Source organism: Bombyx mori, chromosome 10 (assembly GCF_030269925.1).
Source record: "Bombyx mori chromosome 10, ASM3026992v2".
Lineage (NCBI taxonomy): Eukaryota > Metazoa > Arthropoda > Insecta > Lepidoptera > Bombycidae > Bombyx > Bombyx mori.
The window spans coordinates 3659534-3684850 of record NC_085116.1 but is presented as its reverse complement, the minus strand read 5'-3'; the positions used below and the strand labels follow the sequence as shown (position 1 = coordinate 3684850).

General features: G+C 36.3%; 1 protein-coding gene across 1 annotated transcript; it reads right to left on the bottom strand.

Moving 5' to 3' along the window:
- Positions 1–1518: 1518 nt before the first annotated feature.
- Positions 1519–23599, bottom strand: LOC101737265 (integrin alpha-PS4-like). The gene is made up of 25 exons (NM_001309552.1): positions 23531–23599; positions 23281–23428; positions 22358–22458; positions 21847–21914; positions 20389–20425; positions 19364–19462; positions 19090–19173; positions 16482–16568; positions 15391–15470; positions 14913–15122; positions 14547–14646; positions 14123–14317; positions 13460–13557; positions 12723–12834; positions 12265–12413; positions 11780–11985; positions 11079–11286; positions 10331–10494; positions 9140–9221; positions 8473–8571; positions 7418–7565; positions 7124–7226; positions 5173–5287; positions 4647–4718; positions 1519–2557 (listed from the first exon to the last, which is right to left on the bottom strand). Exons 1-25 carry the CDS (start codon positions 23538–23540, stop codon positions 2459–2461), a joined length of 2874 nt encoding a protein of 957 aa, NP_001296481.1. The 5' UTR covers positions 23541–23599; the 3' UTR covers positions 1519–2458.
- Between the last annotated feature and the right edge of the window lie 1718 nt (positions 23600–25317).

Genomic DNA, 25317 nt, shown 5'->3' with positions numbered 1-25317 from the left:
ATATTCAAATTTTTCAGTATGTTAAAAATTTGAATTGGCGCGTAACCGCAACGATGCAACGCAATAACTGCAACACGGTCTTCTTTAAGCGTCCACTCCATATTTAAAAATGAATAAAATTCTAAAAGTATACATTTTTATTTTCATGAACAATTCGAAATTCGAATTCAATAACTTTTTTGTGGCCAGCATTCTAAAAGAAAAGTTTTTACTGTGTGACAATACTTATGACCTGACTAGGTATATTCTTAGTAAGTCGTCGTGGCCTAAAGGTTAAGACGTCCGATGCATCCGTGTTTTTTTTTATGGTTTATGTATTACTGGTGGCCCGGAGGCCTTTCCAGTTTCACCAGGACAGGTGGGCGAGCAAAGGCTCAGCCAGGAGGGGTGGGATTTGCTAACAGCTACCCGAGCGCCTCCGAAGGAGACCTAACAACTCAAGAGCAACTGCTTCGCGAATGAATCTACTACAGGATCGGAATTGCGACCCGTTGAGAAGATCCGGTGAAAAACTCAGCGAGTTCGACGAGTGCGGTTACCGGGGTTCCTCAGCCTGCTCCTAGTGTTAGAGCTGAAGGTATCTAATGCAAGAGTTATTGGATCTGGTGGATCCGTAAGGACGTTACTAGGGCGACGACGGTAACTTGCTCCTGCGTGATCAGGATTCGGCGAGTAGTCAGCGGCGGCAACGATAAGGTGATTATCATGACGCATAGTCTTATCGAAATAACGTAAGGTCGCATTCGTTTTGAGCGATGCACCGGTGCTCGAATCCCACAGGCAGGTACCAATATTTCTAATGAAATACGTACTCAACAAATGTTCACGATTGACTTCCACGGTGAAGGAATAACATCGTGTAATAAAAATTAAACCCGCAAAATTATAATTTGTGTAATTACTGATGGTAGGACCTCTTGTGAGCCCTTTACGGGTAGGTACCACAATCCTGCCTATTTCTACCATGAAGCAGTAATGCGTTTCGGTTTGAATGGCGGGCAGCCGTTGTAACTATATCTTAGAACTTATATCTCAATGTGGGTGGCACATTTACGTTGAAGATGTCTATCGGTTCCAGTAATCCCTTAACACCAAGTGGACTATGAGCTTGTCCATCCATTTAAGGAGTAAAAAAACCTTCAAAATACAAGTATAAAGTGATAAGGGTCGTAAAAATCAAGTCTGTATTTCACAATTTTCAATCCCGTAGATTATTTTTTTAACACGCGACATTTAAATTAATTACATGGGTTTTTTTCTATATAATAAAAACATCCACATTTAATCGGAGAAAAGATGTAAAAAGCAATAGACATGTCAGAAGGATCATGTCAAGGATTTGGCACTAGATTGTTAATTTTTTTAGGATGGAAGGATAGTTAATGGACTTCGCGAGTGCATTTATCTTTTTATAGTTATAGAGTTTTCTTAATTATAGTAATTCAATACATTTATATATTAAGTTTTCAGAGAATTTTCAATGTAGGATCATCCGAGTAGGAAATAAAAATACGTATGGCGTGCAAGATTTGTTTTATTAAATAAATAATAACATATTATTTAACAATTATTGGTGACTTTTGAAAACATATACATGAGTTATCTATGAGTTTTAGTAATGTCAATGTCGTAAACATTATTGTGTTTTGTGGAAAATTCGTGTGAGAAATCAGTTAAATTATATGTGCGAAGTTTTAATTCAATCGATCCTATTTTCACACATCGCGCTCTATTTAAATTTCTTTATCAACATTTTATTCATTAAATAACTACTTTTTGTTTAATTTAGTAAAGATATCTTTCTAACATCACAGTGTAGGTATATAAATTTCAACTCACATATTCACACATCGAATTTGTGGTTTTTTCGATCCTAGCTAATTTTTTAGTTATGAAAAAAAAAAACCAAAAAAGGCAATATTAGGAATTGGTATCTAATGCTACCTTTTTTTTCCCACAGGAAAAAATGGCCGGATCCCCACCCGCACGGCAGGTGGGGTATGTGGGAGTTGAACCTCACTAAAAACTCCTACCGCTCACAGCCGGCGCCCTACCCCACACCGGACCGGAGCCTAGTCGGGGCTATTGAGATGACGGGACAGGGTTGACGCATAGCATATTACATCCATCCCGCCGTCCCACAGACGCCGGGCCGAGGGCCGCCAGCAACGCTACCACCGGTTCCCTCGGTATCTAATCTTACCTTAATATAATTTTGAAAAATATACGGCCTCATTCTCGTAATCACTTGTGAAAATTGTGTCTATGAGTAAATTTTTTAATCAATTTAAATGACTTCACCAACTCCACAGCCTAACTGATGCTAAACGTCAATGGATCACATAGCTATGAGTCTTGACAGGTACTAAGTAGCATTATAAATTAGTTAATCAATTAATAAAAAAATTAATAAGATTTTGTTTATTTTTATTTTATTGCTCGTTTTATTCGTAAGAAACTACGTTTCACATCGCTGGGCATTTTCTTGAAGGTCGCTGGAAGGTTGTTCTTCTTCGGGAACTCTGTCGTATACAGACTGGGCCATCATTGAGCGTCTCTGTAATTTAAGATATGTCATTATGGTTAGTAAAACATAAGCTTGGATATGAAATGTCCTTCTTTACTCTAGATTTGGAGAGATTTTTTTTTATTGGAGTTTACTCCTTTAGAATCGATTTACATATATAGGCCCGGGGTATGAAAATTATGGGGACCAAAATCGTACTAGCATGTCACACGAAATGCGTTATGCGCCTGATTGCGCATGTCACACGAAATGCGCGCCGGGCTGCTGCGCCGGCAGTCCGCCACAAAGCCTCGTACTGATCGCGCGTTTCTCTCATTATTGTATTTTCATATATTTGTTAGTCGTTTGTTTTGTGTCTCGTTAATTTGTTAATAATCTGTAGTGTATCGTGTTGTCGTAATATAGAACTATTTCTCGTATTGTTTCGTTTAATTTTTTATATCCAGTAAACTCCAGTCGTGCGTCGGAGCGGACACACACACTTTTTTTTTTTATTGCCTTTGTAGGCAGACGGGCATACGGCCCACCTGATGGTAATTGGTTACCGTCGCCCATGGACTTCAGCAATGCCAGGGGCAGAGCCAAGCCGCTGCCTACCGCTTAATACTCTCCACAAGCCTCGTTTGAAGAAGGACATGTCATAGCGCTCGGGAAACACCGTGGAGGGGAGCTCATTCCATAGCCGGATGGTACGTGGCAAAAAAGACCTCTGGAAACGCACTGTGGATCTCCGCAGTGGCTCCAGGTAGTATGAATGAACTCTACTCCGGTGGCGGGCGATGCGATGGTAAAAACGAGATGCTGGTATCATCTCGAACAATTCCTCAGAGCACTCCCCATGGAACATACGGTACAAAATACAAAGGGAACCGAAGTCCCTCCGCAGACCCAGAGGTTCCAAACGATTACATTAGGTGAGTACTATACAGTTGAGCATCGGCTTGGCTGTGCCCCTGGCATTGCTGACGTTCATGATACATTCACAATTAGATGTGCTGTATGCTGATCAGCTTACAAAAGCAACAAAAACATAATATTATTATCGCCTTTTTAAGTCATTAAACGACCACAACTGAGTGGAGATCTCGATCGGACTACGGCTCCCATTTCAGTTTAAGGCCAGGATTAGGAGCACAAATCTTATTCAGTAGTGACCTAGGCTCCAAAGTGTTTCGTTTACGCATCGAGTTTGCTGACGTTGACGGTTCTATATTGGAACTTGGCTATTGCTCCATCAATGTCACTTTGTCAGTTTGAATAACATTCTACTTCTTATTCGTGACTATTAGTCATTACTCAAAAAAAGTATTTAAAAAAAAGCGGCCAAACTGATGTTACTTCTTTTTCGGTCTTGACAAAAAAGTGTATTTATTATTCACTTCTAAAATACAGATTCGAAATCTCGTTTCGTCAATTTCAAATTTCTAAATTTTACTTATAAGCCATCTATTTCATCTATATATTAATACGTGAAGCAAAAACTTTGTACCTCTTTTTACGAAAATTGCGCGGACGGAGGAGTATGACATTTCCCCCACTTTTAGAGGATATAGAGAAGGAGTGCAGAATGTTAATATTTTTTTATATTATGTATAAAAATACATTAAATTAATAAAAAATAAACATCACACACACTGCCGTGTATTTGACACACACACGCATGTGTACTACTTGTTTATTTTCAAATTTGTCTTATTGCTTATAGTATGTGGTCAAATTGAGAATAGATTAAATATTGTTTTGTCTTTATTAATATTTGTCTAAAGTGTAGTCTCGGCGAAATCTGTGATTAAAGAAGTATAATAGTCTTTGACAATAGAATCATAATAGTGTACAAACTTATAATTTCAATTAATTATAGTCGAAATTCGACTACCCACTAGTTCATAGTGGTCCCCCACTAGTTTCATTAAATAGGTTAGAGTGATTATTTGAGTTCATGTGAAAAGAAATCACTCATCTAGGAGCGCCCACAGCGGTTCTTGTTTGATTTCGCCCAAGAAGGACATTAAATAATCAATAAATGATCTTCATTAGATAGTAATGTTGCACTCACAAAACTGCATACCAATATTAGTTCATGAAAAAACTAAGTTCTAGTCGTATTTGTGATACTTACTATAGTTTGCCTCCTGATACTTTTTCTTAGTTCATTTGTCTTTTGTTTATTCTTTCTGCGCATAAAATTTGTCTGTAATAAAAATGCTAATCATAATTTCATGGTTGTTACTAACACTTTTAGGCTGGCATTATTAGCAGGATCGAGGATTTACTTTTTTTTGTTTTTAATGTGACCGATATCTATATATATAAAAATGAATTGCTGTTCGTTAGTCTCATTAAAACTTGAGGACGGCTGGACCGATTTGGCTAATTTTGGTCTTGAATTACTTGTGAAAGTCCAGGGAAGGTCTAAAAGGTTTAAAAATTTAATAAAAATAACAATTTTGTTTTTAAGTTTATTTTATACAAGTGTTTAGGTCTTTTATTTATTGATTGAGGCACTACGAAGTCTGCCGGGTCAGCTAGTGCTCAATATTAATACCGCATAGGCTTCTATTCAAGCCTCGTTTGAAGAAAGACATGTCATTAATACAACGCCAAGTTACATCGGAAAGCGAACGTTCTTAAAAGTATGTACTTACTCGTTTGACGACAATGCAGTATATGATGCTGAGAAGCAGTAGACCGAACAGGGATGCCACAATTATGATCCAGAGGGCTACCGTTGTTCTCTCGATAATAATAGTAGTCACAACACTATCAACAGACATTGTATTAACCACAGACATATGTTATGATAAGCAAGAAGTCTTAAATCAACTGACACACAGTTATCAGGCGCAATAATTTATCAATACAATAGAATCGTTGACAGTATATAATATACAGGGTGCATTTTAAATAACAAGCAGTCATAAGATTTTTTACTTATAATTTACTTATTTATTTATGTTTTTATTTATTACATCCTTCTTGCATATTAGTTCACATTATCGGACTTAACGCGTATTATATTCTATTCTCTACCATCCACTAAGAGTGACGCAGTAAAGAACATAGCTTTTCATTTTCATTGCTAACAGGGTGTGGGTGGACGACTTCACGGCATGCCTTTTGTTAAACGGTAATCGGAGCCCATAGGCATTAACCACGTTAATGTCACCGCCCACCTTTAGACGTGAGTTCAAGCTCAGTTTTTACAGTACAACGGCTGCCTGACCCTTCAAACCGAAACGCATTATTACTTCACGGCAGAAATAGGCAGGGTGGCGTTACCTACCCGTGTGAATTCACAAAACTCCCTATCACCAATAGAACGTGCCTTGGTTGATAAATTAAAGAAAAAATAGATATCATATAATATACGATTCATTAATAATACTTTTACGGCATAAACTCGGGTTACTCATTGGCATTTTATTATTTTCTACCTTTTACATACTGTTTAGTATTCGTGATCGCAGACGACAAACATAGAAATATGAATATTGGACTAACTGATAGTAGTTTTAATTATGTTTACGATTTGCTAAAACGAAGAACGTGCAATCAACTATCAGTTTTACTAAATTAGGGATGAGCAAGTGAGACTTGATTTAAGTATGTGAAGGTCCTATGTAGGTGCGTCCATAGACTATTAACTATGCTGAATTACTACAAACAATTCCCACGAGTTTTATTACGTCTCTTACGATCTCTAATCATTTATATTTTCATTAAGTCTTGTATATACGAGTTGGATATTACTAATTAAATATATTAAGCATCAGCTTAAAGACCAGGATGTAGTTGCACCCATACCGTTGAGATATCTATATATTTTTACGTAAAGCAAAAACTTTGTACCCCTTTTTACGAAAATTGCGCGGACGGCGGTGTATGAAATTTCCGACACTTATATAGATTATACAGGAGTGGTGCAGAAAGCTAATATTTTTCTAAATTATGCATTAATAATACATTAAATCAATAAAAAAAAACATTACACACGCTACCATGTATTTGACACAGACACACATGCAATATATCTTTGTTTATTGTCAAACTTTTGTTATTGCTTAAAGTCTGTGGTCAAAATAATATTAAGTTAATATTGTTTATCTTTAATATTATTTGTCTATAGTGTGATCTTGAATAAAGAAGTACCTAGGCTGTCTTTGACAATAGAACCTTAATAATGTTGAAACTTATAATTTCATTGATTATACTCGAATATATTTGTAATATAATATATATAATTGATTATACTGCGGGACAACTAGTTAATCTAATGTCCTAATAATGCCACCATTGACAATGCGGTTGTCTGGGGACCTGCTTAATGGCAGCCTTGAGCTCGTGCTAGCTTGGTTAATCGAAAATTGAAACCAAGACCTCATAATGCATTTTAGTTACATTCATATTGAGATGTCCATGGCCTCAAGTAACTACTCAATACCAGGTGGACAATGAACTCGTCCGCCAAGCTATTGCAACGTAAAGAGGGCGGCGTTTCTCAAAATAATTAATCGAATCTTAATGTTACAAATGTTTCAAACTAACAAATGAATAATTACATTTAAGAAAAAAAAAAACCAAAAAAATTTGTCTCACCTCTGCGATAAACTTATATTCGAAAATGGCCCATTCCATAAACCATCCGGAAATATTTCAATTTTTGACTCCATGGATATATTACGAAGCGCTCCAAGATCATCTTGAAAAAAAGATACATGGGTATAGGTGAATTAAATTAGAAGAAGAAGAATTAGATTTTCATAATTTTATACATTCATCTTTTTTCCTCAATCATTAATTTTATTTGCTTATCTGATACAAATAATATTTGCAAGCAAGTAAAGTTGATTGGTATATTATTTAACAAAGTGAAGAGGTAAGAACGCTTACCTGCCGTAGAAGAATCGATATACATTTGAAGAATTACATGAATTGGATCTTCCTTCAAGAGCTGTTCCGCGGAGCAAATCGTCGTCATGTCTTTCTCCGTGGTTGCTATTGCACTACAGCTGAGATAATGTCCGCTTTCAGTTTGGGCCTAAGATCAATTTCGGTTTTAATATATCAATAATATAATATCTTGATAAAAATATTTATGGTCAGATTTAGAATTTTTCAACTTGGACGATGCAATCATGCTTGGGATTCTAATTTCGCAGGAAGGTATTAATTTTGAAAAGAAATATATACATGTGTACTTAACATGTATCCACGAATGACTTCAACAATGGGAATAAGATCAAATTAGAATTATTAAAGTGTTACGTAAGGGGCGTATCTTGAGCCTCTACAGTCTGCTAAAGAAATTTCTACCTTTTGTTTCAAGATGAGTGTTAGTATTTACGTGACATCTATGAGCATTATATACCATTGTGAGGTTGTGGCTAAAATTTAAATTCGTGGCAGCGACCGCCGCGGATCACTGCACGTTAACCACTGACCAACGTCTATTACTAAAACTGCCTAGTAAGCTAAGCGGGACGGAATATCATTCCTATACACCATTTATCCTCCCGATCCATTAACGGTGCTTTTAGGTACGACAAGCACTGGTCAGCGTCCTCGTCGAACCCGTTGCTTGCGACGAAGTGCTCGACGAGCAAATTAACCCACAGACACAGCCCACTGAGTTTCTCGCCGGATCTTCTCAGTGGGTCGTGTTTCCGATCCGGTGGTAGATTTCGCGAAGCACTGCTCTTGTTAGGGTTAGTGTTAGCAACAATCCGGCTTGAGCCCCGTGAGCTCACTTACATATTAGGGCGAATCTGAAATAGCCTCTCAAGGCTCAAGCATAGGTAGGGAAAAAAATACACCATGAAATGTTAGATAAGCACTGAGCTTGTCAACCCATCTAGACCAAAAATAAATTGAGGGAATTATTGGCCCACTTACATTTTTAAATTAGTATAATTTATGATTATTAACTTAGATTTTTCATAACTCACTGTGACAGGTGATTTGGTATAGTGCAGAAAATGGGGTGTCATGGAGGTGATTTTGAACTTTGGACCTCCAAGCCACGGGTTCGCCACTTTGTTGCTAATCTAAAAAAAAAATGACACTTTATACTTTAAAGTTATAACTGCGAAAACGCCAGGATAAGTAATATGTATCTCTGATTATTTTTTTATTTTTTTTTTCCTTTACATCCTGCCTATTAAAATTATAAAAGTTAAATGTATTAGCTATTTTTCTAATGAATAAATAAAATAAAAATCTTGAGCGGCTTTATAAATTGTTAAATTATTCATCTTTTCTCGAAGATGCTGCCGTAAAGGTTTTCTACGTAACTTGATGATAAAATGAAAGTTATTGGTTAAATTTCCTACAATTACCTTAGCTTTGCGAATAAAATAAATAAATAAAATAAAAATCATTTAATTCAGACCATCTTAAGTCCATATGTTGTAAGTACTTAGAACTATGTTATTATAGAAAAATTAAAATTAATATAATTAAGCGAAGTTTTATTTTCAAGGTTTTTAAAAAAAGCATGAAAAAAGGCTACAGAGAGATTATAAAATAGAGCGAAATATGTACACGAATATAACCTCTGTATTAGTACCACAGAAACTTCTGGAATCATTTAATATGTATTTAAAAAAAACTCACTGTGTAAATATGTTCTAAGATTTTCTTCTCAAACTTTATTTCTTCTACTGTTGTGTTTATGACGCTTCCTAGATTAGTTCTTCTGTAAGTTGAATTTATTAAATGAAGTAAACTTATTTAAATTGAACGCACAACACTTTTTTTTAAAAATCTTTATTTTAACATTTACTAGGTAAAGACGATTACGCCTGCGTCGTAATTCAAGTTCCCATAAATCGTATTTTCCGACTTATGGGCATAAGTAGTAAGAAAAGCCGAACCCCGGGATCAACATTGTAAATTGAGTGATTTCTTTATTGGGATTATTTCATTGTTTCTTATTGATATAATAAAATTTGTATCATATAACTAATGTATATATCATATAACTATTGTAACTAATGTAATAAAATGTTTTGTAATTTGATATTGAATTTTCGGTACAGTTTTAATTACAATGAATATTAGTCAATGGGCCCTCTTTTATGGCTAGCGCGCTACATCATTTCGGATCTTGTTGAACTCATTGAATGCGTTCGAAGTGCAACTTAATCTACAGACACGATTCATTGAGATTCTAAGTGGGTTCCAATTCCGATCTGATGATAGATTCAGCGAAGCACTGCTCTTCTCAGGTTAACAAATTCTTTCAGGCTGAACTTTTTTATTTCTTATTGCTTAGATGGGTGGACGAGCTCACAGCCAACCTGGTGTTAAGTGGTAACTGGAGCCCATAGACATCTACAACGTAAATCCGCCACCCAGCTTGAGATATAAGTTTTAAGGTCTCAGTATAGTTACAACGGCTGCCCCACCCTTCAAACCGATACGCATTACTGCTTCACGGCAGAAATAGGCGGGTGGTGGTACTTACCCGTGCGGACTCACAAGAGGTCCTACCACCCGTAAAAACTTCTGAACGCGTCTACCAGGTGAAGCTAGAATATTCTACAAAATGCTAAATTGGCCACCAGCGATTAGATAGGATAAAATAGCCTATGGACATTACCAAAACCTCAATGTATTGTTTTTTTTATTTAATGTATTATCAGTCTCTTGGAAGGCCTCATATTTATTTATGGTGCAACTCAGTCATTTAAGAACGTATAACTGTTTGTTGAATCATTGGGCGGTTCGGCGGTAGCATTGAAATGATGGGGGCGGTTTACTTACTAATGTATTCGACTACTTAAAATAATACAGCAGGCTTACCCTATAATTTCTATATCATTAAGATCTCTCGTCAGTTTATATTGTTTTTCAATCAGCGTAAATATCTTAGGAGTCTTGCAGTTGTTATAGACTCTTACTTTAAGTGTTATGAATTCGTCTTTGTTTGTGGCGTCTGTCATTTTCAATGATATATGACCAATGTCCTAAAATTACCAGAAATCCAGATGAATGATAGAAGATATTCAATCCTCTACACTAACTAGTTTCATATTTTCAACAATCACGTTTGTGGCGTCCGTCATTTTCAATGATATATGACCAATGTCCTAAAATTTCCAGAAATCCAGATGAATGATAGAAGATGTTCAATCCTCTACACTAACTAGTTTCAACAAATCACTATATTATTAAAATCATTTTTAAATAACTTAGGTTTAAATTCGCTAGTTGTTCCATTAGTTCTCCATAGGCTTTGACAGTTTTTTAATTACAAAGAATGACGAAGTTGATCTACCTGATCAATTCAAACTTTAATTTCCCACTCTTAAATCATATTAAGTTGGATTTTGTGGGTTCCTGGTTATCGGTTTACTTATCACAATTATGAATTAATAATTTCGATAAACAGCTAAATCTATAAGGCGCACTTCCGTGAGATCTAGTGACACTAGTATGCTAGTATCAAAATATGTGCCTCCACATCATAATATGTAGGTATGAGACTGATGACTATTTTATTAGCCACATAACATTGACTTAGAAACAAAAATCGTAATAAAGTAGTTACCCAGGGATCGTTTTTATGAATTGGTTTCTGTGAAATGCATGTAAGAGTATTCTCTTGGTCACCAATGGTGCAGCTGAGAGCAGAGGCTCGCACAACGGCCGCGTTGACGACGTCCACTTTAAGGCAGGCGCTGTAAGCCACCTCGCCGTGGTTTGTTACCTTCATCTGTATGTCCTCCGTCTCCGACGAGCCAAGCAGATAGGGCTCTCTGTAAGAATATTATAAAATTCATAGTCACTTTGATTTTATACTCACCGTAAAGAAACATCCCATCATTTGTCGGATAACAAAACCAATGGCTAAATCTCATCAGCGAGGTTTTTGTTTTCGCCTATATTTAATATGATTGTATTTTAAGTGATTCTTTGGTGGGTTATTCTTCTTCTTGCTTCGATTTCCTCATTACTAAGGGTCGTGACCACCTTCTCGTAACAAGAGCTTATTCCGGATCCATTCCACGCCATTTGCCTCTATCTACATTTGCCTCTATCTACATTTGCCGCCGAGTGTAGAGCATCGTGAACTGTGGTGTCGAGGGTAGTGCGAATCTGGTCAGTCCGACGTGTCGGACCTATCCCTCGTGGTCCTCTTCCGTCCACCTTGCCAGTCACCATTAGCTTCTCCAAGCTGCCGTTATCCTTTCTTGCAATGCGGGCAATACTTCACCATACAGTACGTTTCCCTGCTGAAAATGTACTTACGGAAATAGGTTCGTGATATCCAAATGAATGTCAGGCAAACACGACATTTTATTTTTACATTGCGCTGCCCAGATATCATGTCGTAGAGTTAAAATACTGTTTTCATTGACGACAACGTGGGATGGTTCCGGATTTGATTGTAGTTGTGGATCATTTATTTGCTTCGCAATAATCTTAAATTTTATTGGTGAATCGTAATGTCCGTCCTGAAAGATTGAGTGTTGAGATTTGCATTCATTTGATTGATTGGCAATGTTTCAGTAATAAATGAAGTAGCATGTAGTACATTATCAATAGTATTTTATGTTTGTGTGATATATTGTGTGTATGTTTTATAATGAACATTTTGTGTTTCAGCCAATATTTTAATTATGTTTATTTGGTACATTTTAATAGGCTAAGATTAATTATAATTTTACATGATCAATTAATTTTTTTAGCGCCAGCTAAAATCAAGCAGAAGAGAGTGGTAACAAATAAAGTACCGTTGGCAGATAGACACCAATCTTCTTGCAGAACTGTTGAACAGATTGTTTAGTCGTTTTCTCGATTTTCACTATGTATTTTTTATCTGAATTTGGGTCACTTAGGGATGCTTTAGTGTCGCCCGATATTTCGATTTCCACTTCTAGTTCTGTGAATTAAAACGGTTCTATAAGGTATATGCTAAAATATATATTGTTTAGTTTTAGAACATCGATCAAGCTATTCATTTTAGATATTATCGTTGTTTATGTATTCCGATTCTCTGTATTTACTTATTCATAAAAAAAACTGCGCAAAATCATTGCAGAAGCGAAGCTACATTTTTTCTTCTTAATGTATTAATAGAACACTTATAGAATTTTTAATATATAACTGTTTGGTCTTAGTTTATTTCATGAAGTTTAGCTTTCATTAGTATTAAAATTATACAACAATTTGTTAATTGAGAAGTACTGACCGGCATATGCTTTGGTAGGCTTTTTCGGAAACGTTACACGCAGGCAGGTGTCAAAACGAAAGTGTGTTTCGTTCACATCATTTTGTGCCACTGCGTTTATAATTTCTCGATTCTATAAATTAAAAGCAAGAATATTTTTAATGTGCACGATCAATATGATTTTTTGATGTCCGAAAAGGCGACCGTGAGTTTATTGGGAAGCCATTAGATTTGTTGTGGGACCGGTTTTTATTAAAATCTACTTTCTACAAAATCGTTTGTAGCTTAAGGGGCCATTCCAACCTTAATGTACCAAGCCGTGCTAAGTAGCACGGCTTGGTACATGAGTTCACGGGGTTCAGCCTGGGAGGACTGACTAATATTAGCCCTAGCGAGAGCAGTGCTTCGTTGAATCTACCACCGGATCGTAATGGCAACCCACTCAAAAGATCCGATAAGAAACTGAGTGGGTTACGTCTATAAGCTAGGTTAGACGTCGAAATTTTCGACTTCGACGAGGCATCATTCATTCTTCTTTCGTGTCACTCTTGACAGAGTGGTCGTGATTGTCATGTAGTATTGGAAGGGGCAGACTTGACGCGTCTCACGATATCTCATTCTATTGCACTCATTTATTATCACCAAAATAAAAATAATTGTAGCCCATTTATAGGTACCCAAAAACTTAGCTTATCACTTTAGTATAAAGTTAAATACTCATTTATTATTTTATTATTATTAATATAGTAAATTTTTACCTGTAGATCTGGATACTCGGTATACAATTCGACGGTGATATAGGCAAAACATGGCAGTATAAACACAGTGTTATTCAACGGACTTCCGATGGCTAATTCTGTATAAGTATAAAAAAAGTATAGCCTACATTACACTACACTATAAATAAAAACACAATGAAATAAAAAAAAATGCTAATGTGTTTTGAACTAAAAATAGTAAGTTTCTTTGTACGCCTTGATTAAAGTCTTGAGAGCACAATTCAGTTTGTTAAATAAGAAGTTTTCAAGCTAATAATTAAGCGAAAAGTCAGGTGTATGACGAGACTACTATATTATTGGATATGTTATGAAAAGTATAATATTGGTGGTTTTAAAGCTTTGCGTGCAGAGTAAAAGACATTTCAGCCCATATCGTATGGATTAGCTACCACAAGTAGCCCATAGACATTTTGGTGTAAATGCTAACAGTCATAAGTATGAGACATGAAATCTAAGTCCCTATTGGGACTTAGATTGGGACTTAGTTAAACTATTGTATAGTAGTAAAAATTAGAATACATGATTATCATTGAATCCGCCACGGACAAATAAATGGGTGAAAATCTCTCTATGGGCGAAACTGTTTAGAAATAAAGATTGGCTAAAATATTTGGTGTCATGTTGAGTTTTAAAATTATTTACCATTGCATCCGTTTTGGTCATAGTCGTTCAAAATGCCTAGTCCCAAGCCGAAGCCATAGTAATAATCTTCGGATTCTATCATTTGCAAGAAGTTAAAAGGCTTTTTGGGTTCTTTGAGACCCAGAATTTCAGCGCCACAGTAGATGTAGACTACCCCTCTACCATCATTTTCAAATGGCGCTGCTATTGCTATATCTGAAACGAAAATATAATATATCCTACAATAAACACAGTAGATCGAGATGTCTTGATTTATAATACTTTATCAAAAATACAAATACTCCAGAAATAGGAAAAGAAAAAAAAGCATGGTCACTTTCCCGTCCGGTTTTTTTTTATCAATACTTTAATCATCTTGTTTTAATATGTGCAGCGGTCACGTAAACGTCGTGTCATAAGTATCAGAAAATAAATAGTGCTGTACCATCTTTCTTGTCTCCGTTTAAATCTCCAACATTGATAATAGCGCTGCCAAACATCGAACCTTCCTTTCGGCCCGTAATAATCCTTTTATAGTTTAGAGCCTGAAAAATATATATAACACATATGTAAGCAAGCCTGTAGTGCAGTACTGTATTCATTGACTATGACAAGATTTGCCATGCTTGGTAGATGTAATTTTGAAGTTTCCATGAGCTGTATTGTCAAGACCGTTGCGGTCGTTTTTGACTATTAAGCTAAACTAAGCTCGAATTAGTAAGCTAAAGTTTTTTTTTTAAACTGTTACGTAATTAGATTTGCAGACAGTGTTCATTCTGAATGTACGTAAGTGTAATATCAACTTACTTACCATTAGCTTGTTTGCAACAAAAACGTAGACAGCGCCTACGTTGTATTCCTTGTCGCTCGCTCGTCCCGGAGCTCCGACTAACAAGTCTGATCGTTGTCCGAAGATACGAGCCGAGCACAAACTAGCGCCAAACATCTCCCCGACATTCGTCTTCGGTTGTTTGAACTTAAGTTGCTTAAACAACCTCCACTGTTGTCCGAAAAATAAAACCTAAAATAAAGTTTTAAGGCATCTTTATCTGAACTTTTTTAATATTTAAAACACATTGGATAACAAACTCGAAGATGTTACATTTCAGCGAGACTCATTCTCAAAACTGGCTAAGAACAATTAATTCCATTCAACAAATCTACACAGAAAGGTGTAGAGATAAAATCTAACAGATAGCAGTTTCAAGTCCAAGCCCTCAAAGAAAACTGGTACTGTATTGTGAAACGCTGTGTAGTTATTAAAACATTAAACATTCTTTAAAACTTACCTTTCCGAAACCGTATGGGCTACCCACTGCGTACATTAGCAATTTAGATGTTGCGAAATATCCTGACGTCACACTATACCCTAGAAATTAGTAGCATGAGTTTAGCGATTTAACATTAAATAAGATTATTATTTTATATCATTCTAAAGGACATAGTCACAGAATTCTGAGAATATCTCGTGTTTAAAAGCATAAATTATGTACCAATACTTCGAAATCGGCCAGCTCTTGGGAAAAGTTGGTACCGTTATGCGCTGTTTATTTTCACTAGGGTCGATTTATACAATACTTTGGCTTCAGTTATTAGAGAAGGACCGCTTTTAATTTAAGTGACTAGATGTTTCAGGGTAGGTAGGTGGTGGTCACTGTGACTGCGACGAGGACACGGCCGAACACACGCTCTGAACCGGTAGTACTGTGTCCTCGTCTCTTAAATAGGATCAGACTTGCGACGCCAATAGATTTCGATTATGATTCTCGGCAGCGACGACTACTGTCCCGCCTGACCCATTGATCGGGCATCGTAGATGTGGCGCTGCGAGTCTAGTGTAGTGTTGACCATAGTAACCCCCTAATTTATCGATTTAAAGATCGGACCTTGGGTGAGAGAGTGCAAGAAGAGTCATTTAGTGGGTAGGGCCCTAAAAACACTTTGGGCCCACGGTCTCGCTCCCTACATCTGCAGACCGTTATGTTCAACATACACTGCTCGTCCCATAGGCCTGAAAACCCAGCCGAAAAAAGTGGTGGGTGGTGACACTTTGTTAGTTGACCTTTAAAAACCACATTACACCAGATAGGTTGAAAGCCATTCTGTGTCTACCCATAAAGGAATTATTTATTTATTTTTTATTGCTTAAGTGAGTGGTCCTTCACTCCAGCTCATGAGCTACCTGATGTTAAGTAATTACCGGAGCCTATAGACATCAACAACCACCATCCACCTTTAGACATGAATTCTTAGTCTCAGTTTTATGGTAGCACGGCTGCTCCATCCTTTAAATCGAAACGCATTACTGCTTAACCGGTTGGTGGTGCGGGGTCCCAAGAAGATCTACTACCAGTAATACATTAAGGCTTTTATTACGTACCAAAATTGAAGTCCACATCGTTGTCGATGCCTGCCGCAACATACGGTGAATTAGAAGCTTCCGGCTTCATGTACAGTAAAGTGCGACCTGGGGATAAATCATTGGTTAATTACAAAATTAAATTAACTTTGAATTTTGTAAGCGCACGGACTATAAATTGAATTTAGATTTTTAATACTAATTGAACTTTCGTATTTCGCGTTTTCAAGATGCCTCCAATGAACACTACGCTAACTCCAAATTCGGAGGTTTACAGGAGGAGCGTTTAAACGAAAAAAGTTGATAAAATCTTTATTATTGCAGATATATTTATGTTTTTTTTTGTGTAACTAGCTGATTTATCCCATCAATAATGATTTGTAATGCTTTTAAAATAATGAAGCGATTTGCGTGAAAAACGAAAAATTCAAAATTTTGAGTTAGATAGAGTAGTGTTCATTGGAGGCATCTTTATTTAATAAAAGCGGTTAAAATCGTTGCACGAAACTTCGAGTTTTACTCTTTCAATTGAACTCGACTGTTTATGTGGAGGTTGTCACAACAATAATTTTCGACAGTGTGACGTTGTGGACTAGACTCATGAGTAGATAGAGCCTTTGCAACAGCCAGATTATGTCTATGATAGAACATCTTCTGAAGATTCTGAGTTTTTAAGAAGTCGTCTAAAGGATAAGACGTCCGGTGCATTCGTAGCGATGCAACGGTGTTCGAATTCCGCAGGAGGGTACCAATTTTTCTAATGAAATACGTACTTAACAATTGTTCACGATTGACTTCCACGGTGAAGGAATAACATCGTGTAATAAAAATCAAACCCGCAAAATTATAATTTGGGTAATTACTTGTGGTAGGACCTCTTGTGAGTCCGCATGGGTAGGTACCACCGTCCCGCCTATTTGTGCCGTGAAGCAGTAATGCGTTTCGGTTTGAAGGGTGGGGCAGCCGTTGTAATTATACTGAGACGTTAGAACTTATATCTCAAGCTGTGTGGCGTATTTACGTTGTAGATGTCTATGGGTTCCCGTAACCACTTAACACCAGGTGGGCTGTGAGCTCGTCCACAGATCTAGACAATAAAAAAATAATAAAAAAATGTGGACGGAAACGCTTAAAGAAACGAACGATGAAACGAAAAAATAAGTCCATAGAGACACAAACACATAAATGTATAGGATTCAGCCGCCGAGAGAATGAGATAGAACACATTAGACGTTCTCAGTGTAGTGTTTTTTTTTAATACAGCGTCATCTATGAGATTTTTTAATACTAACGAGTGTATGAAACCGCTTGTAGTGAATTTTAATTTAGGATTATACGTGAAGTTAAAATATCAATTCACAGAGAGCGCTACCTCATACTATAAAAGATGATTTACAATTATTTAATAATGACAACATTTTACATATCTGTACTTAGACATTTAAAATAATTGTATTTTAATTTTTGAAGCTTTCACTTCTACCACGTGTGAATTGCACACATGTTTTTTTTTTAAACAAGTTACATTCGCATTAACCGTTTGGTTGCTACGAATATTCTAGACTTGGTTGGCGCATTGGCCATATATTCTATAGTTGTCGTGATCTATGTACGTACAAAAGCCCGCGAAATACACATATAAATAAATAAAAATCCTACCACTGGTGGTAGGATCTCTTATGAGTCCGTACGCGTAGGTACCACCACCCTGCCTATTTCTGCCGTGAAGCAGTAACACGTTTCGGTTTGAAGGGTGGGGCAGTCGTTGTAACTACACTGAGACCTTAGAACTCATTTCTCCAGGTGGATGGTGGCATTTACGTTGTAGATGTCTATAGGCTCGAGTAACCACTTAACACCAGGTGGGCTGTGGGCTCGTCCATTCATCTATGCAATAAAAATATACAATATAAATTACACTACACTGGTAAAGGTATAAACTATCAGTAGGTAATATATATGGGCGCAAACGCCACTGTTGGCAATAATCAACATAATAATATATAGTTTAGTTTATTCTATGTTAATATTTATTTATTATTAGCAACAAAACTGTTATTCTACCATATTTATTAATTAGCAGACACTGTTTTGATGTGAAAATGTTCAGAATATGTTTAATGTTTATATTATTGTTTAAAAACACAAATGACTGTATAAATGATTAAATATGAATAAAGCATAAATATTAATAATAATTTATATTATAATTGACAGTACTAATAATTTAATTAAGTATTGTAATTGTTATGCAATGATGTTGTTGGCGCCTAAGGTTGGCGCCATCTATTATTAGGCTGGATAATAACAATGTTAGTTATTATTACTTAAAAGTAATTCATGTAAAATAAATTAAATGTGAGTCATGTAAAATCACTAAAATATGTATTTTGAATATTAAGCTATGTTTTGTGAATTGTTTCGCAGTAATTACATTTGTTTGTATAAAAGAAGTTGTAGTTGCTATAACCAACACTAAATGGCTTATTGTGTAAGAACCACTGAATAACTCAAGCGTGGCTTTTTGTTGTAAACAAGTAATGTTAAAGTTTTATAGAATTGTATTGTATTTTAATTGTAAAAGATCTTATTGTGTGTAAACCCTGGCGTAACGCCGACATATATTTACCAGTATACATAGCAGGTCCTCCAACAACAATAGATTCCTGGTCGCTGATAGTCAGACTCCAACCGAAGGAAGATAATCGAGATTCTAAAAATAAATGGAATTAAGGTATACAGTGGGCTTCAATACGATGAGTATCTTGAGCTAAAAGTTTCGAGTTTGCTTCTAACAAACAAGTCATTTAAAGAAATACGAATTCAAATATCTACCAAATTCATTCTGGGCATCGAAGGTTCTAGAAAGTGCGAATTTGTAAATAAATGTTTGCGGAATTTACCGAATGTTGTATTTTTTGGGGAGCCATTCTGATCGAGGACAAATTGTTCAATTGAAAGATTATCTTTCGAAATGAAGCACCCTCCCGTCGTTCCAACACCTGGAAGTGAATTTCAGTAAGTAAAATTAAATTTCGGAGATTGTTTACCATCATACGACAGATGTGTAGATGTACCAACATCCTATTTTCATCTGCCACGAACCATAATTTCAAGTTTGGAACAAGCACAGAAAATACCACTATTTGATATTTCATTGCAGCAAATCAGTTATAGGTATGTAACTTTTTTAGGCATAAAATAATGGGTTATATTCCAAGTGAACTATGAGCTTTAAATCAAGTCAAGAAAACCTTAGCTTTCAGTATGCAGTCGCTTGGTTGCTCATTCCTTTAAGCGATGTCAACTACTTACTATCTGGTGGGCCCTATGCTCATCTGTCTATAATAGAAAAAGTATCCTTGTTATCCTGATTTGGATCTGATTAGTCATCGGTCCTTCGTGGATTTTCAGGGCAATCGGAGGCCTTAAGTAGATGAAAATTACATTAAATGAATCTGTTTTATAGATAAATATATAGATACAGGTTAAGCTAATAAAAGCGTTTCAATAGACAATCTATTGGTTATTAATAATTAAAAATAAAAGTTAATGAAAATCATTGTTTTAGGCAATATTTATACTATACTATCTGACCTGGCAGACTTCGTAGTGCCTCAATCGATAAATAAAAGACCTAAACTTTTGTATAAAATAAACTTAAAATAAAACAAAAGGAATCCGTCCGACGGGGAACACATCAAAGGAAAAACAAAATTGTTATTTTTATTTAATTCGGAGCATTTTCAGATTTATCTGCTTTTTGACTTCCATAAATAATTCAAGACCAAAATTAGCCAAATCGGTCCAGCCGTTCTCGAGTTTTAGCGAGACTAACGAACAGCAATTCATTTTTATATATAAAGATAGATATAGATTTCTACATATCCTTTCAAAAGTATTGATATTTTAATGTGTATGTACTCACCATTTTCGCTATGTTTGACCAGCAGTGGAGCGCAGGTCTAAAAATATTAAATTCTTTAAAACAAATCCATGGATAGCGGCTAGGAGTAGTGACGAACTTATCTAATTAACCCAGTATATATATTTTGTTTTACAATTCAGAATCTTAACCAAACTAAATATAAATTTGTTGCACACTAAGAAGCACATAATACGCCTAATGTACAATACATTTAATTCGTGTTTTTATCTGTCGTATTGAGTGCTCGTTCCAAGTGAAATTATCTTCCTCATTTACTTGTGACATTAGTGTTGTCCACAAATAAAGCAACCTCATAGAAATAAAGTTAAACTACATTTTATTACACTTCGGTCATTCAAAGGCAATTGACGCATTCGAAAAGTCTGGGGAATTTTATATCTTACTAGCTGACCCGGCAGACTTCGTAGTGCCTCAATTGATAAATAAAAGACCTAAACTTTGGTATAAAATAAACTTAAAACAAAAACAAAAGGAATCCGTCCGACGGGAGACACATCAAAGGAAAAACAAAATTGTTATTTTTATTTAATTCCGAGCATTTTCATATTTATTTACCTTTTAAACCTTCTTTGGACTTCAACAAATAGCTCAAGACCAAAATTAGCCAAATCGGTCCAGCCGTTCTTGAGTTTTAGCGAGACTAACGAACAGCAATTTATTTTTATATATATAGATATCAATTGTTTTTTTTTTGACGCATATTGTAATCGTTGTGCTTAATGCTGTAGTGAAGTACATAGCGGCAAAGCATGGTGTACGAGTATAGTGACAAAATTTTTTTTTAGCAGGAAATTCCTGTATCTCTTTTGACGCTGTATCGCTTTCCCTCACATGGGGTAACTAACCTATCTCTCTCTCTCTCTCTTTTTCAGCTCACAGATGTCAACTGCTAAACATAGGTCTGTGCCAACATTGGCCGACAACAGTTATGGTTAATAATAAGTTTTTAGTTGTAGCCCTCATAAGAAAATTAGTATGTACTGGTACATATGATATCGGTTCCCACATTAGGGAAACATTCGTGTGATGAACAGCTTGTTTGCCCTTTTTCTGGGTATTTTTTTTATTGCTCTCTGGTGGACGAACTCACAGCCCACCTGGTGTTAAGTGGTTACTGGAGCCTATAGACATCTACGACGTAAATGCGCCACCCACCTTGAGATATCAGTTCTACGGTCTCAAGTATAGTTACAACGGCTGTCCTACCCTTCAAACCGAAACGCATTACTGCTTCACGGTAGAAATAGGCAGGGTGGTGGTACCTATCCGCGCGGACTCACAAGAAGACCTACCACTAGTAGATTGGTGTATTCTTGTTTGGCCTTTGTATGTCAGTCTCTGGTTCTCATAGTGCAGGGAATACTAGTTTGGGCCAAACAACCGCGTATGATTTAATTCCGGTTATTATTATTGTATTATACATAGGTACACACTCACCACGAAAAATGATGACCCAGCTTCCACAGTCGCTCCGAGCCAGTAGTTATGATCGTATTTACTATTGTCTGAAAACAAAAAAATACTTCTAATTAAACTCAATACACTACACTAATGCATAAATTTTGACAAATCATTCAGGTGGAATCAGTCACTTCGCAAAATTAGTTACATTTTTCCCTGTGAAATTGTTGGAGATTATCTTGCCATTCCCATTTTGCAATTGCACCACTCGCCACCACCATATCTCAACTACCTGAAACTATTGTGTTAATCGACAATGGGTTTTGAAACAAAATTATAGACGGTCTGTAATGAACTGCACTGCATAGTGTTCCTTAAGAGTTGGCATAATAATATATTCTTTCAAACTAGGTTTTAGGGCTAAGATAGGTAGGCAGCAGTTTAGCTGTGCCCCTCGAATTGCTAGTATCCATAAGCGACGTTTATCTGCAATCAAGTGTACCGTTGGTTAGCTGGCGTACCAAGTCAACAAAATAATAATAATTACCTCTTACGATATTCCTTTCAATTGGCTTGCAGTGTAAGTTGTCGATTTGGCAAACGTAAACTTGCCCTATATTATCTGCTATCGGAGCGGTAACTATTAAACTGAAAGCAGCAAAATTAAATGTAAAGTATAAAAAAGTATAAAAAAGTTTAATTCAGAAATCGTTTTAAACTTTTTGATAATAATGAAGTATTAACTTTAATTAATGTATTAACTTTAGCATAATTCCGTCACAACTTACCTTTAATTATTTCCATTCGTTATGTTATTTGTTCATTAACTCGTTTAGAAGTTGTGCAATCAATTAAATTCGCTGATGGTAGGACCTCTTGTGAGTCCGCACGGGTAGGTACCACAACCCCGCCTATTTCTGCCGTGAAGCAGTAATGCGTTTCGGTTTGAAGGGTGGGGTAGCCGTTGTAACTATACTGAGACCTTAGAACTTATATCTCGAGGTGGGTGGCGCATTTACATTGTAGATGTCTATGGGATCCAGTAACCACTTAACACCAGATGGGCTGTGAGCTCGTCCACCCATCTACGCAATAAACAAAAAAAAATGCATAATTAAATGCAACAAACTATATATTTCAATAATAATAATCAGTATTTAAAGCATATGAGTCGTCTATTATCAAAGGTGGCAATCTGTGCATTTGGACAAAAAAATGTTATTGATATGTCAATATAGATTGATTTGAATATAATCGTCTCCTTCAAAGAATACGGTTCAAAACCTGCATTAAATAAAGGTTAATACTTAACCTGTTATTTATCTAAGATGTCGTTCAGAAGAGTTTTGTGACTGCCAATGGAATACAAAGTCAATAATTCGTTTTTCTGATTTACCAATAATTGTCCAAAAGTCACATTGCCGGCTTTGATAATAGTCGACTCATATATAATAAGTAAAATTCTTATACCTTCTTGTTGTAGCAACGTAAGCGATATCAAACCCGAAATAAGTTAGATTCAATTGCTCCCCAGGCGAAACAATCTTTTTATAAGCTAACGTGTTGTAGACTGCCAAGGTATATATAAATGATTGCTTCAGCAGAAACAAAAATATTACTGAAAAATATATAATAAAGATAATGCGAAAAAACATTTAAATTGAAATATTTGTATCGGCTGAATTATTTAAAAAATTTAATTACATATGTCTTTACTCACTGAGTTTCATTGTGACTGCAATATGGTATGAAATGTATGACTGGTTAATACAAACATACCTATTATAATACAATAACTTATTAATAAGTTGTCAACAGGATGAATATATAGAATCATGGGTGTTATACATCTATATCTAAATATAAACATGTACAAATTTTTCCTTCTACAAAATGTGTCAGTATTGACTAAGTTATAACAGGTTCATATATAGAAAATGAGATTATTTAGTGTTATTTTTTTAGTGTCATCAACTTGATTACCTGGCTTCGTTTTGAAGAACTGTTACAATGAATTGAAATACAACTACTAGTCTATCTTGTTTTTTTTTGTTTTGTTTTTTATTGCTTAGGTGGGTGGACGAGCTCACAGCTCACCTGGGGTGAAGTGGTTATTAGAGCCCATAGTTATCTACAACGTAAATGCGACACCCACCTTGAGATATAAGTTCTAAGGTCTCAGTATAGTTACATTGCTTGATATTAATCATCATCAAAACTATCTGCCAGCTCCGGGCATTTGCGTACCACCAGCCCGTCTCCATTTGCTTTCCAGCTTGACGGGTGAGGTAGCTTTTGTACAATAGAACTGAGACACAAAACTCATGTCCCAAGTTGGGTGACCGGTAGAGCCCTAAAATATCCTTGGGCCCGCGATCTGCTCCCAACATCTGCAGATCATCAATTCTCACATACCCCGCGCGCCCCCTTAGGCGCGAGGACATCGTAGGAAGTTCGGCCCAAGGACCGAAAAAAAAAACATCTTTTTTTTTTTTTTTTTATTGCCCTTGTAGGCAGACGAGCTTACAGCCCACCTGATTGTGAGTGGTTACCGTCGCCCATGGACTTCAGCAATGCCAGGGGCAGAGCCAAGCCGCTGCCTACCGCTTAATTCTCTCCACAAGCCTCGTTTGAAGAAGGACATGTCAAAGCGCTCGGGAAACACCGTAGAGGGAAGCTCATTTCATAGCCGGATGGTCTTTACATATATTCAAGCCTATGGGCTCTAGTAACCACTTAACACCAGGATTGTGGGATCGTTCACCGTTCTAAGTTATACAAAGATAATTAAAGAGTTACAGAGTTTTATGGACTTGATTAGTTTTTTTTTTAATACATCCACTCTCATTTTTTTTATTTTTTTTTATTGTTAGATGGATGGACGAGCTCACAGCCCACCTGGTGTTAAGTGGTTACTGGAGCCCATAGACATCTACAACGTAAATGCGCCACCCACCTCGAGGTATAAGTTCTAAGATCTCAATATAGTTACAACGGCTACCCACCCTTCGAACCGAAACGCATTACTGCTTCACGGCGGAAATAGGCGGGGTGGTGGTACCTACCCGTGCGGACTCCCAAGAGGTCCTACCACCAGTGACCCTAACAAAGTTCAGAATCGGACATGGGATGTGTTATATGGGATAAATCGTTATTCTATCGTTGTTCTATTAGCGGTAACGCTAATAAAATCAATTAAAACGCGGTATTCATGCTTTTGAAGGAATATGGGTGTTGTCAATAACTACCGTCGTATTCCATTGCGACTTGCACTTACTGGTGGTAGGACCTCTTGGGAGTCCGCACGGGTAGGTACCACCACTCCGCCTATTTCCGCCGTGAAGCAGTAATGCGTTTCGGTTCGAAGGGTTTGGTAGCCGTTTTAACTATACTGAGATTTCAGAACTTATATCTCAAGGTGGGTGGCGCGTTTACGTTGTAGATGTCTATGGGCTCCAGTAACTACTTAACATCAGGTGGGCTGTGAGCTCGTCCATCCATCTAAGC